This window comes from Python bivittatus, unplaced genomic scaffold (assembly GCF_059951505.1).
Source record: "Python bivittatus isolate LINGU-HERP-01145 unplaced genomic scaffold, Pbiv_v1 ctg000390_np1212, whole genome shotgun sequence".
Classification (NCBI taxonomy): Eukaryota; Metazoa; Chordata; class Lepidosauria; order Squamata; family Pythonidae; genus Python; species Python bivittatus.
Window position 1 is genome coordinate 323,057 of NW_028277070.1, and position 14,080 is coordinate 337,136.

Here is a 14,080-nt window from a genome sequence, read left to right on the forward strand (position 1 = left end):
GCCCCTGAGGGTGGAACCTTGTCTGGGCTGGCTCCCGTTTTCAGCTCTTTGCCCTGTTTTCCCTTCCGGGAGTGCCTTTAATTGAAGCAGACCATGCTGAGAACTTGCTTCGCTTCCTAGTGCTCGGCCCCTCCATCCAGTCGACATAAGAATGGTGCTGGAACTCTACCTGGACCTTCTGTCCCAACCCTGCCGGGCTGTCTACATCTTTGCCAAGAAGAACAACATTCCCTTTGAGCTAAAAAATGTGGAGCTCTTCAGAGGTGAGGGGGGAGCACCGCACATACACAAGTGTGGGGAGGGTCCTTTCTCTGCTAGAGAAATGGAGGCTGGGGAGCCTCCTTCAGGGTGACCACTCAGCTCTCTTTCGACAACAGTTGGGTGCTCTTTGCCTTGCTTGTTGGTAGATTCTGTTGGGGCCCTTCAGAAACAGGAGGACTGGCATATGGTACCTGATGGTTGGCTTTCCCAGATGGTGACACTAGAGCAGCCTGAGCTGCAGGGGGCCAAACGGGGGGGGGGGCTTTTTTTAGAGCGCTCTTGCATTGGAAGCCTTTGGTTATGCTAGTGCCTTCCTCTTGCCAGATTCTATCCTGGGAACCAAGGTACCTGGACCAAATGCCGAAGGGGGGGCAACACCCCCATCAGGTAAGAAAAGCTCATGCTTTATGTGAGGCACCAATTTCCACTTCTAGGATGGAAGACTGAGGTATGGTCTGTGCGTGTGTGTGTGAGGGGGATGGCACTTTCGGGTTTTTTCCAGAGGAGGTGGAATGAATTTCAGTTGGACACCAGGCAGAATTATGAACTAGGACACCTCCTGGCTCCTCTGCTAAGCTCCCACTTTTTGGGGGGAACATGGTGACTCTTCGGTTTCATACTAACTGTTGAGCACCTGCTCAGGAAGTGTAATGTTGGCAGGAAACTTCACCTGTGAAGTTGCCTTAACGGCGAGGAACCGGGCAGCGTCTTCCTACCAGCAGCTGCTGGAGTAAGACTGCAACGGTTTTCCTCCCCAGATGTCTCCCTTCAGGGCTTCAGGTGCACTTGGCATGTCCCAACAGTGCTGCTGATGACACCCTGATGAAAGGAGGGTAGACATTAAAAAAAAGAAAAGAGGGATGTCAATAAATGCCTGCCCCCAACTTCTCTAGGTTTCCTATTTGCTGTGCAAATACAGCTAGAAAGAGTCCAAAGGGCTTCTTAGGTTGCAGAAAGCGTTTTTGTGTGCCAGAATTGGATGCGGTTCTCCGTAAGATAAGATAACATACCTGGTTCTTGTACTTTGCCTCCGTGGCTTTTCGAAACCCCTTTGGGTGTCTTATTCAGTGCAGCGTTAATGTAACCAATCCCAGTCCAGGGCACTGTGGATCCCTTGTCGCAGGGAGGGTTATAAAAAGGATCTTTATCAAGCTTCCGTTGCTACCTGTTATTTCTTTAGAGATTAGAGACGCACAGAAATAAATGCAGGTTTACAACGTTTGTTATTCATTTTCTGAAGTAAACCCTTCAGTGATTTCCTCATTCCTATCTTACATACGTGCCCACTCAAAGTCAGGCTCGGGTTCCAGAAGGGTTGAGGCGGGACACCCCCACCACACCTGCACATTGTTCTACATGATGGCTTCAGAATACCTATCTACCCTATAATTTCCAACAAGTTTGATCAGATTGACCCCTCTTCTCAGCCCTATTTCTCCACTTGGGTGCCAATGCCTCAACTAGTTCATATGGAATTTTCTCTTATGGGGCCTTCATTCTGGTATTTTCCCACATGCTTACATTCCCAGAACAAACCTTCCTGCTTCATGTCCTGCTCTGTGGGCCATGAAAAGCATTATTCTGTGGGTAGCTGTGAACCCCAACAGCCTGAAATACTGTACTCACATTTGTAACTTAGACATTGCAGGTTCATAGCTACCATGTGATCTCTGTTCATCTGCTTACTTGGGTGGAGAAAAAGTTGCACCAGATCCATTTCTGATCCATAGCAGACTTGCTGGAAGAATCTTTAATTCTGAGATTTTCTGGCAGCATTTATAACTTTCTAGACAATTTCAACTGCAGAATGCAGAGGTCATACAGTTCTCATTCTATAAACCCAAAGAGGCATGGAACACTTAATGTGCAACTTTTTAGCAAGCCATCTTTCTAGCTATAATTCAGAGAAGACATGTAGAAGGAGGGGTTGGCCACCAGATTCCTGCTCTCAACTCCAGACAGAACTAGCAAGGAAAGGAGGTGGCTGGTTTCTCTGCTCTTAGCCCTCTCTCAGGCCTAATTGTGAAATGTGCTGGGTTGACTTCAAGGTTCACAGAGCAAGGTGAGCACGAGGGTGAAGAAAGTTCCTATCTTGAAGGATGAGACTTTCATCTTGGCAGAAGGGTAAGGAGAGCTTTCCCCTAATTTCTCTTTGTCTAAAGTTGTGTTTGTAGGAAATGGTCAGAGGATGCACAGCAGGGAACTAAGGAGCTGGAAGCAACTAGAGGTTTGGGGTCAGGGACATAATAGAGTTACAGCTTTAGATGTTAATTCTGGAAATCTCTCTTCTTGTTTATCCCAAATGACACCAGATAACAAGTTATTCAGTCCTAAGTTTGACTGGACACCGGGGAGGGTGGGAGTCCCTCAGAAATGGAGCGGTACCAGGAGGACCTCTCTGCGGTACCTCATGTTACATGAAATGGGCCACAGAACTTTAGTAGACCAGATGGGCAACTGAAAACCCAAAATGGTTTTGGTTGTCTCAGTTGTTTCACCCTTGACAATCCTGATTTTGAAGTGTTTTGATTAAGGCAGCTACTCTGTTGTGTTTGCTCACCAGCTCCTCTCCTGTAGAAACTAACACCTCTCTTCCTTTTGTGATCCTGTCCTCCTACTTGATTCCTTTGGCTTCCATGAATCCATGGTCAGCACGGCCATCCTTCTGTACCTGAGTCGCAAGTACAACACCCCAGATCACTGGTACCCATCTGACATACAGAAACGAGCAAAGGTGGATGAATACCTGTCATGGCATCAGGCTAGCATTCGATCCAATGCTCCCAAGACAATGTGGATTAAGGTGAGGGATTTCAGGGGGATTCTGTTTGATCTGTAGAGATTTGGGAAGCCTCAGCTTGTTCCAGTCATGCATGAAAATACTAGAAGATTTAAGATCTATCCCCATCAGCTGAAACCTCCAATCTTTCTTCATGGTGCCCAATACTTCACTTTTTCCCCAAACTGCTTTTACAACCACTCTTTTGAGAGACTGCAGCTGCCGTGCATTTCCAGCTAAAGGACTGGTGGGCAGGAGTGCTTTCCAAGCCTTCACTGGGTGGATGCGGAGACAGATCCCCTCCCATCTTTCTGTAAATGAGATGGAGGCAGCTGTCTTCCTTTTAGCCCCACAGAGGGATGCGATGCTATTCAAGGAAAGAAAAGAAAGGATTTTTTTTAAAAAACCCACCATAACAGTTTGATGCAGAGTATGGTTTACCACAAAGGAAAGGTTGATTTTTAAAAGAAAAATAAATATTCTTAGGAAGCTAGTGTTCCTGGGAAAGGAGTGATTTATATTTTATCTCATTCTGAAATTATTTGCTACACACATACTAGGATCCAAAGCAGTGATTAACTATTTTTTGCATCTACATTCCTGAATAAATGTGGCAATGCAAATAGAGTTAATGGAGCCTTTTTGGTAAAACAGAAAAAAACAAACAAAAAGATTAAGAGGGCAACAGTGGAAATTCACAATGCTTTAGATAGCTAAATAGATGACATTTTCCAACATTCTCCACTTCTCCCATATTTATGTTACTACATGCTGCCATATGGCTTACGGTCATGTGTCAGCACCTGCAACCACAGTAGTTTCTCACCCAAAGAAGGCCCCTCAGTAGATCCTTCCTAGGATCCCACTATTTTGAAAAGGGAGGAGGCCAAGGTTGATAATCCATCCATCCATCTTCAGAGGAACACAACAATTTGGGACACTCACTTCCAAAGTGCTCCATCTTTGTGGCCACTGCCAAGATCTTTCTCCTCACTGAGACACTGAGACACTGAGACAACCACCACAGGAATGTCCAAGGAGCAAAGGCTGGATGGCCTTCCAAAGGCCACTACAACTCTAGGTTTACCAAGGCCATGGGGACCCGACACACAGGTTACCCCTTCTTTTTGAATTAGCCTCCTTGGCAATGACATAGCAGTTCAGCCAGCTGCTGTGAGCAAGGCTCCACAGTTCACCTCTGCTCATTTGAAAATCACCTCTGCTCTGGGGCCATCATGCTGGAGCACCTATTGCCCAAGAAGCAAGGCAAGTGTGCCTGTTAAGGGGAGCCAGCTGTCCTAAAGCTCTAGCGGGCGGCTGGCAGAGCTGCTCCACAGGAGCTCCAGAGGTTGGTGAATTTTGGTGTTCAGGGAAGAGGCATCCAGGTGGCTGTGCAAATGGTCTCTGCTACAGCTGCATCAGAGCTATAATGACTCTTTCGATGCTCTTTCAAACGCTGTCCAGTCTGGTTTCCATCATTGTGTCTTGGGAGAACAAATTCCATAGTTCATATGCAAATTGAAAAATCACCTCCTTTCATCTGTCCTGAGTCTCCCCTTATTCAGCTTGATGGGTTACTTTTGCTACTGTTAAGGCAAAAAACACCAGATGTACAGCTGCCCATGAAGGCAATTTATTTACTCAAGGGCAAGTAAGAACAGAGTTTCTCTCTTCTTTTTCTTACTTAAAATACCACAGAGTCCAAAGGTAATTTAGACACAGTTCTTGTATAGACAGACATAAGTGAGTTGCAGCCACAGAAGGAGTGACCATGTTTACTTTCCAAACCCAAAGCAAAAGCAGCAAGGGAGGAGCACGTTTCTGGCACAGAAAACAAAGCCGCTGCAGAGGATCAGAAGCCTTCTTCCTTCAGTTCGTAGGTACTGAGCACCCAGTCGTGGCTGTGTCAGGGGGCTTCACTTTGCCCTGCCAGATGAAAGTTTAACCTTCTCAGGAAAGAAAGCAGAACCATCCAGGCAAAAGGGAAAAAGAAAAAGAAAGGAAACAAGACTTTGTATGAAAAGAGAAGGGAGTATTATTTTAAAAAATCCCACACGCTACTCAATGTTTATCTCATGTCCCCATTTCTTACTTTCTGTCCCCAGTCCTTGATCATTTTGGTTGCCCACATCAGCACTTTTCCAGGTTTATGACATCCCGTCTGATGTGTTGCTGTTGCACTGTGTGCCAAGTGTTATGACTGTACAGTGGTACCTCGGGATACGAACGCCTCTACTAACGAACATTTCGGGTTACGACCAGCTTCGGCAGGGAAATTTTACCTCGGGTTATGAACTCACCTCGACTTACGAACCGGATCCGCGGCCACTTTCCCTGCTGCCACACGGTCGTGGCTTCCTGTGGGCGAGGTTGCGGTAGCAAGGAGACATTTGGTGAGGCTTGTGGTGTGTTTTGCGGTGTTTTGCGAAGGTTTTTGGTGTGCGTGTTAGCATGGCTTCAAAGAAAATGCAGAGCAGGCTTGGCGGGAGTCAGGCTCTGAAGAGAAAATTGCCTTGGGTTGCAACCAAATTCGGGCGGAGGGCGGAACGGATTAACTGGATTTACATTGAACCCTATGGGGAAATTCACCTCGGGTTGCGACCAAATTCGGAGGGTGGAACGGATTAACCGGATTTACATTGAACTCTATGGGAAACTTTACCTCGACTTGAGACCAACTCGAGTTGCAACCAGAGTCACGGAACGGATTAAGTTCGTATCCCAAGGTACCACTGTATATGTTATTTGCTATTAACTGAAGCATATTCCACATGAGGACACTCCATAGAATAACGGAAAGGCATTGCAAGATGGCAGTTTCATTTCAGTTGTTTGGATTCATTTCCAAATGTCTCTGACATGGAATTTGCTACTGTGCGCTCAGTCCCAGTTTCTGTGGACTGTCCTTTTCTGTCAGTCGCTACCAGCTTAGACTCCTCCACATCTAGGTGAAATTAAAGGATGTTTTGTTTTTAAACTGAGCAGGCCTGAGGATTCTCTGATCCTTCCCTTTATCCCCCTCGCTGAGTGACCCAGTCCTCGCCTTCCTGGGCACGACCTCCAGTGAGTCTGGGCAGCTTTTCATGGAGAGGTCAACAGGTCTGCCTCCCTGTCCTGCAGGTGCTGATCCCTCTCTTCACGGGCCAGCCACTCTCTCCAGAGAAACTGCAAGAGGTCATGGATGGGCTGGCTGCCTCCTTGGATCAGTTTGAGGAGTTGTTTCTCCAGGACAAGCCTTTCCTGGTGGGAAGTGAAGTCTCTCTTGCAGATCTGGTGGCCGTTGTTGATCTCATGCAGGTAACCCTTGAGACTCTGGGCCCCCTTTCTCACCTGCATCTGATTCATCTCTAAAGCAATGATCCTTGGAGGGTGGCAGATGGGGCTGGGTGTTGGCCGAAGCGTAATGCTTGGCTGATAAAGGAAGTTCACCAACAAGCTAGACCCATGGAAAGGCCCAGAGGGCTCGGGTATGGGGGTGGAGGGCAGTAGGTGAGCCAATGAGCTACAGGCTGATGAACAGGTTGCTCTGATTATATACATAGTTCCTGAGTCCTTTCTCTCAAAGATGTAATTTGGCTTTTCCCAAATGGATAGATTCTGCCTTCTAGCCCATGGTCAGCCTTTCAAGGGAGACCAGACTAGGAAATCCAAGTCATGCATGCTAAGACTACTCTTATTATACGGTTACAATAACAGAATTTTGCAAGTCTGAATGCATTTCCCCCCTTCTTCCTTTCACCTTCGTGAGAACTAGGAAGGATCTCGTGTAAGACCCGTGCTCTGATTATAGTTCTATTCTGGACTCAGATTTATTTTATCTGACCATTGTCTTGATAGCAGCTCTTCCTCCTGTTCCTCAAGGTTATTTCTTCTTCCCATTCCACTCATTGACTTATGGAGGTGGCACCACCATCTGCCCTTGGGGTAGGTTCCCCTTCAGGAAAGGACATCCAGTTTAGAGCAACACCCGGAGATGTTTGTGTTCTGGAATTAGCTCTGGTGTGAGTCCTGGTGACAAGAAGGGACCAGCACAGGCACCCTGGGAAGATCAGAGACCGGGCCTGATGCCTGTAGGGTGTGAGCAGTTTCAGTGGCTTAGGCTAGATGGCCAAGAGAGATTGCCCTGTGAGATTGGGGCCCTGATCTTCCTCCAGATGATTTGATGCTGCTGTTTGCCAACCTCCACATCTCATCCCATTTTTCTGCAGCCTGTGGGCGTAGGATGTGACATTTTTAAGGACAGGCCCAAACTGGCAGAGTGGCGCAACAGGATGGAAGAAGTTGTTGGAAAGGAGCTCTTCCTACAAGCACATGAATTGATCCTGAACATTAGAAAACTGAGCACCATCCAGATTGATCCACAGCTGAAGGAGCAGCTGGCCCCTGTTTTGTTAAAGATGCTGAAATGAATTTAAAAAATTCAAAAGAGAAAATGTAGTGGCTAATCATGTTTCCATCTTTGGATTTGTTTAGTTAACCTTTCCATTATACCAGTAGGAGCATACAGGGAGGAGGCCATCCTCGCAAAAGCCCCATCAGGTAAGTTGGGCTCTGACCCACAGTCATCTAATGAGCTCCAAGGTTAAGTAAGGACATGAACCGGAATCTTCCCGATAACTTGACATTGGCTCTGCATCCTGCTATGGCGGACCATGACATCACAAGACCCTCTCCTGCGAGCGAGGGGAGGTCCTTTGAACTAGCTCCAGAAAAAGGTATGGCTGAGGAATGGGAGGAAGAGAAGCAAGTCTTCTTCTCATGGAACTGTCTCTCCTCTGCCCCTGACTAGAGAAGCAATCTGGCTGGAGCTGGAGTCTCACGGACTAGTGGAGTTTTTGCCCCACCCCAGACAAAATGGGGAGGGGTCACTGAGTCTCCTTCCAAGGTGGCCCTGGCCCCCACTTCTCCTCCCCTCCTTTCATTTCTCCAGGCTTGGAGCTGGCTGGCATCGCATATAGGATGCCAAGGAGAATGGGTCCTGAGAGGGTTGTTGTCTCTAGAGCCCTCCTGCCCCTCTGCCTTCTCCCCATGCCTGGGCCTGTCTACTCTCTCCTCAACTGGGTCAAGAAGGTCATAACATGGCAGAGACCAAGCACAATTTTTCCCACCGTCTTTGCCAACTCCAGCTTGGTAGCAACTTCTTGGTCCATGTAGTCACCTTTAGAGAGAAGTAAACAGATAATTCCCCTTACACATGTTTCTCCTTGAAGATGCAGCATAGTGGTTAAGATGGTGGACTAGGAGCAGGGAAATCCAGGTGCTGGTCCTGCTTAGGCACGGAAGCCAGCTGGGTGACCTTGGGCCAGTCCCTGTCTCCCAGCTCTGTGTAGCGTTGGGCTCTGCAACAAGCCCCCGCTGATAATGAAAACCCCTCTTCACATTGTGCATTGATAGCTTTGCTGTAAGAGCGAGGCAAAGTCATGCAAAAGCAAGCAGACCTGCAACCACACAGAAAAACACTCAGAAAAACACCAACACAGCTTGTTTTTCCACTTGACCTGAACTTATGTGCAGAGATTGGATGTTTCAAGATATTGGGAGGCAAAAGGCTGCTGATGTGGGCAGGTGTTTCTTACTCACTGTCTGTTCTGATGAAATGGTTGCTGCCTCCTTCCATGCGCTTCTGTCTTGGTGGGCAACCAAACTGACCCCCCAGAGTGGCCCGTAGTGGTTAAACTGTTCCCTGGGTTGGCCCAACAGGCAAATGTTGTTTTCCACAACTTCCGTCTGACAAAACAGCTGTGTTCACACAGCACAGAGGAATACCGTTAACAGGTTAGTTAAATTAACTCATTTTCACAGCATGCCGAGCTTGGTTAGTTTTAACCTCAGTTGAAACTTTCTGGTTTAGTGTATCATGTGAACCCAGAGAAACAGGTCAGCATAGCAACCAAGTTAAGCATGCTATTGACTAAAAACATCATTTAAACTGATGGCTGGAGAGGAATTGACTTTAGGAGAACACAGGCTCCCGAGTGCTTCAGTAAATCCTTAATTTCTATTGTTAATTTCTTACAAAGATTTCCTGTTTCTTGGGGGAAACTGTGATAGTGACAACCATACCCCTCCTGTGCTATGCACGTGGCCCAGCTTCCCTGGCAGCAGAAGGGCCCAGATCAGGGGTCGCCGCTGCCAAATCCACTGGCTCCGCCCGACACCCGCTGCCTGCCTGGACGAGGAAGAATGCCAACCCCCAAGCCTCTCCCATGCCCAGCGAGAGCGAGCTCAGCCCAGGGGATCAGCCATGGGCGCAGCCTGTCCAAGCATTCACCACATGGCCAAGGCAAGGGCCTGGCCTGATTGGCCACCTGACCGCTTATTCCGCCGGCCAATCAGGTGCCTGAGAAGAGGTTTCCGTTGGTGCTGCCCACCTTGCAGCCTGGTCCTCGCCATGGTACTGGAGCTCTACCTCGACCTCCTTTCCCAGCCTTGCAGGGCAGTCTACATCTTTGCCAAAAAGAACAACATCCCTTTCATGCTGAAAGCCATTGAGATGCTGAAAGGTAAGATGGGGGGGGGGGGTTCAGCTGTACCTCCCATCTTCTCCTGCCCCATCCCATGGATGTGCCCCCTTTTCTTTCCACCAACCTTCCCAACACATCGCAGCTCCCTGCCTCAATTCCCCCTTGAGACTTCCCATCTCAAGGAAGCTTCAGAGGTGACCTGCGGGGCATGAAGGGCATCTGTAGGCATCTTCCAATTGCTTGGGAAATAGGATTTGTACTTTTATGATGCTGAGGGAGGCAAAATCTTGTCCTTCTCCACAATAGCCAAGCCACCCCTCCAGAGGCAACATGCAAGCTTCTCAGAGGCCTCTCTTGGACCATTTCAGATGGGACAATGGTCCTTGCACCCACTGGAGGTCCTCTTACGCCAACACTTTTCACTGAATCCTCCTGAGTGCAAACGCCACTGCTGAGGCTGTGGCCACAGAGGAAGGCCCCCTGCTGTGGGCCAGCATGGCACCCACCCAGGCCATCCCACCAGTACCACTGGGGAGCCTGGAGGCTTTGGGGAGGGAGGCCCATCTGGGATTTAGACCCTCAACCCACCCGGAGCCTCTGGGACACCCTCCTCCTGGCACCCATGTCTGGCCCTGAGCAGTTTCCGGTCATTTGGTGGAAATCAGGAGCTCTTAAAGTTTTGGAGGCTGAACTCAGCTAAAAGTGGGGGGGGGGGGGGAGATAAAGCGCTGATTTTGCTTTGGTTTTTGTTTCTGTTTTTTTTTTTTGCTGACCTGGTTTATTGATTTTAGGGCAACAATTCAGTGAGGAATTTAACAAAGTGAACATCCTAAGAAAAGTGCCAGTTCTGAAGGATGGAGATTTCATTCTAGAAGAGAGGTGGGAACTGCTGAGAAGATGGCCGGGGAGGGGAGCCCACCGCCATCCCAGGTGCTATAATGGTGCTCTTGCCTTAGGAGCGAGAACGAGCAGCTCCTCTCTCTTCTTCCAAACCGGCATGGGTGCAGCGTTCACATTCAGAGCTGGTTGTCTTCAAATCTCCAGAAGAATGCACGTGCATTATTGGCTCAGTGGAAAAGCAGCTAGGATAGAAAGTCCCTTCCAGTTGCGGGCTTGGAGGGTGTAGCTGGGCTTGTGACAATGACACCTGTAGCTGTAGCTTGCAAGTCAGAACTATAAAAGGCTCCCCTCTGATTCGGGGCATGAAGGCCTGGTTCCCGCAAGCTCTCCTGGCTGTGACACTAACAGGGTTCCAGTCAGCAGAAAGGTAGACAGAGAGGCCAATGGGATGGAAGCATGGTTTCCTTCTTTTCTGGCAGAGCATGACACGCAAAGGGGCTTTTTGCTCCTTCCAAGGAGCTGGGCTGCTCAGATGCATGGGAGTGGGGAAGGATGCCCCACGTGGCAGCAGTGACAGCCATTGCACAGCCCGGTCAGTTGTTGCAGCAAATGGCCTTTTCCACCCAGCTCTGGGATCTCGGTTGCCAGGAGAGCAACCAAGGCAGAAACGGTGCGGCACTACGCCAGCCGCATTTTGGAAATGTGTCTGAACGGCATGACTGGAAACCCCCACTTGAGCGAAAAAAGATGAAACGCTCTGGTCTCTTCCCTCTGGGCGATTCACACTGACCCAGCTTCCCCAAAGAGAAACCCCCCCCAAACCATAAAATCAGGCCAAGAAGACTGAATGTCTCCTCAATGGCTCTCCTTCAGCTTGGAGGGCAGAATCAAGTGGAGGGCCGCTGAGGGGGCCGAGTTTGTAGATGACACAAAGCAGCTGGGGGGGGGGGCTAAACCTTTAGAAGGAAGAGATTCCAAAAATCTGGACAGATTTGGGCTGAAAAGGACAGGATGGAACTTAACACAGAGAAATGGCAAGTTCTGCATCAGGACAGGAAAAATGAGAGGGCCATGCATAACAAGGGGGAGCCCTGGCTTGGCATCCAAGCATCCTCACCAACCACAAATTAAGCAGGAGCCGGCAATGTGCTGTCGCTGCACTAAGGCTAAAGGCCAGGCTGCAGGACGCAGGTAACCCTGATCAGATCAGCTTTGTGATCTGGTGTCGAGTCAGCAAGCCCAGGGGAGGGTGCCAGGACAGGGAGGGGTCTGGAAAGCAAGGCTGGGAGGACGATGACATTTCGCTGCAGAGAAGACTATGGAGGGGAGACATGATGGCAGAAATCTGAAGGGCTGTCAGAGAGAGGGGGGGGCTGGACAAGACCCCCAGAGCTGAAAGTACAGGGAAGGAGAAGGCAGGTAGCCGAGGAGGAGGAATGAGCCGTTGGCCAGCAGAGCAGGCTGACCCTTGAAGCGGCAAGTTCTTCTTTGCTGGAGAGGTTGTTGGGTCCTGCCCTGAGTCGCAGGTTGGGCTAGATGACCTCTAAATAACTGTCCATCCCAAAAGTGGGCAGGGTTTTTTCCTGTCTTGACTTTTTGCCTTCTACCTGTTAGCACAGCCATCCTTCTCTACCTAACACGGAAATACAACACTTCAAGTTACTGGTACCCGCCTGATATGAAGAAACGAGCCCGGGTGGACGAGTACCTTGCCTGGGAGAGCAGCACCATACGGGCGAGTGCTTCCAAAATCCTCTGGCTCAAGGTGAGGCCAGCCCCGCTCACCAGCGCTGCAAAGCACCTGGCTGGCCACTGCGCAGGCCTCCCAACAAGACTCCGACGTCCCAAGAGGAGGAGGAGGGAACGCCATTGGGTGCAGCGTGGGCGCCATGTTGCCCACAGAATCCACTGGAGGGGAGGGAGGCAGAAACCAGCGGGGGAGCTGGGGGATCCCACCCAGAGGAGAGGTCAGGGAGCCCCAGGGCAGCAGGGCAGAAGGGATGTGCCACTCAGCTCTGGAGAGCTGCAAGAGCCCCAGCCGGTTCAAACTGGGGCCACGGGAATAGCTGGCAATTCGGGCCAGAAGCAGACTCAAATAATAAAGCCCATGGCCAGGGGCCTGCTTCTTTTGGAGGAAATGGTCACTACCTCAGGCGTGACCTTTCGTATTGCATGGGAACAGAGCAAGCTGCTATGCCCTCAACGGGGGCACAGCATTGCCCCCCCAAACTCCACTGCTCTGCTGGTAGAGACCACCTCCAGGCCGCCTCCACACCAAGGCAGGGCAAACTTTTTTGGGGGGGGAGGTGACATGCTAGTGCTGGCTTCAACTGAATAAGCAGCCAGTATCCAGAGCGACCCACTTCCTCTCCCCTCTGTCACCCTCGGCTCTCAGATCATTTGGGGCCGTTTGGTGCAGATGTGCCTATACAAGGACTGGAGCAGTGGGGGCCAATCCCTGCTGCACCCCTCCTGGCAGCAGACAACACGGGGGGCACAAACAGCCAACCTGGCAACAGCCTCCTCAGGATGAGGGCTCCGGATCTGCCACGGAGCTCCAGCCCCATCCCAGCGGCCTCTGTAGCTGTCAGGCCCAGCCCAAGAACAACGATGAAACAGTCCAGTCCAGTCCCTTTATTTGCTTAAACCTTATAGACAGAATCTTGCCAAACTAAACCTGTACTATTGGGGAGTGGCAATCCTGAACCTCTTTCGCTTCCCACACTCCCCCTGCCGATTGTATTGTCTCTTGCCTCCTCCCCCCTCCTGGAATGCGCCCCCCCTTCCCGACAGCCTCGATCTCCCACATCGCCCTCCTCCTCGTAGATACACGCCCTCACAGTAGCCTCCCTGGGGCAAAGCCGGGCCCCACTCCTTCTCTCTTCTCCCCTTCTGTACGTTAATTGTGCCAGTGCCTTTTCTGCGGGGCAGGTGGTGATCCCGCTCTTTCTGGGCCAGCAAGTATCCCCAGAGAAGCTATACGATACAATGGAGGAACTGAACGTTGCCGTACAGAAACTGGAGGACAAGTTCCTGCAGGACAAGCCGTTCATCATTGGCACAGAGATCTCCCTGGCTGACCTGGTGGCCATCGTGGACCTCATGCAAGTAAGGTCCACCCTGCCCCACCCCAGCAGCCCTCTCAGAGAGGAGATTCAGGATCTTCCAAAGCTGTACCACTAACCACCTGTGCCTCTCTCTAGCCCATGGGAGCTGGCTGTGATGTCTTCGAGGATCGGCCTAAACTCCAAGAGTGGCGCAAAAGGGTGGAGGTCACTTTAGGGAAGGACCTCTTCATGGAAGCACACAGCCGGATCCTGAATCCCCAAGAACTGAAGAACATCATTATTGACCCTCCTCTGAAAGCACAGATGAAGCCCATGCTCTTGAAGCTGCTTAAATAAAATAAGTAAACGGGGGTCCCACCCCGTCTGCCATTCACTCTTTCCTTGCATCCTACCACTGGGTTGCAGGTTTGGCTTCTCATGATATTGTGCTACAAGCCACTTTCCATATTGCCCAGATCACCTCAAACAGAGAATGGGGGGAGGGGAGGGGGGAGGGGAGGGGGGAGGGGGGGTCCCACAGGAATATTTACGGTCTGCTTGGCAGTAAACATATTGCCATCTTCATCGGAGGCCTTCTGAGTGACTGTGCCCCTCACCTCCCCTGTGCAACTCTAGATTTTGTACAAGGTCCCAAATCCTGGGGTCAGAGGAAATCAGGTAATTTTGCA

The 14,080-nt window shown here is 50.2% G+C and overlaps 2 protein-coding genes across 6 annotated transcripts; both read left to right on the forward strand.

Annotated features, from left to right (window-relative positions):
- On the forward strand, positions 1-7,504 carry LOC103050525 (glutathione S-transferase theta-1-like). Its single transcript, XM_088143717.1, has 6 exons — positions 1-263; positions 586-648; positions 2,310-2,385; positions 2,914-3,064; positions 6,161-6,337; positions 7,249-7,504. The coding sequence occupies exons 1-6, from the start codon at positions 152-154 to the stop codon at positions 7,447-7,449; spliced, it is 780 nt and encodes a 259-aa protein (XP_087999843.1). The 5' UTR covers positions 1-151; the 3' UTR covers positions 7,450-7,504.
- On the forward strand, positions 7,466-14,048 carry LOC103050281 (glutathione S-transferase theta-1-like). 5 transcript variants are annotated; one of them, XM_025176902.2, is made up of 5 exons: positions 7,645-9,543; positions 10,296-10,434; positions 11,959-12,109; positions 13,303-13,452; positions 13,548-14,048. In XM_025176902.2, exons 1-5 carry the CDS (start codon positions 9,285-9,287, stop codon positions 13,746-13,748), a joined length of 900 nt encoding a protein of 299 aa, XP_025032670.1. In that variant the 5' UTR covers positions 7,645-9,284; the 3' UTR covers positions 13,749-14,048. The 5 variants fall into 5 exon arrangements, with proteins under 5 accessions (XP_025032667.1, XP_025032670.1, XP_025032669.1 ...); XM_025176901.2 differs by having other exon boundaries at positions 13,276-13,452; positions 13,548-13,909; XM_007444152.4 differs by having other exon boundaries at positions 10,296-10,383; positions 13,276-13,452; positions 13,548-13,906.
- The last annotated feature ends 32 nt before the right edge of the window (positions 14,049-14,080 follow it).

Coding starts and splice junctions, on each gene's coding strand:
- LOC103050525 (XM_088143717.1), top strand. CDS start 152: ATGGTGCTGGAACTCTACCTGGACCTTCTGTCCCAACCCTGCCGGGCT. Junction 264..585: donor AAATGTGGAGCTCTTCAGAG/GTGAGGGGGGAG, acceptor TCCTCTTGCCAG/ATTCTATCCTGGGAACCAAG. Junction 649..2,309: donor GGGGGCAACACCCCCATCAG/GTAAGAAAAGCT, acceptor GTTGACTTCAAG/GTTCACAGAGCAAGGTGAGC.
- LOC103050281 (XM_025176899.2), top strand. CDS start 9,285: ATGGGCGCAGCCTGTCCAAGCATTCACCACATGGCCAAGGCAAGGGCC. Junction 9,544..10,295: donor AGCCATTGAGATGCTGAAAG/GTAAGATGGGGG, acceptor TATTGATTTTAG/GGCAACAATTCAGTGAGGAA. Junction 10,435..11,958: donor GGAGCCCACCGCCATCCCAG/GTGCTATAATGG, acceptor TCTACCTGTTAG/CACAGCCATCCTTCTCTACC.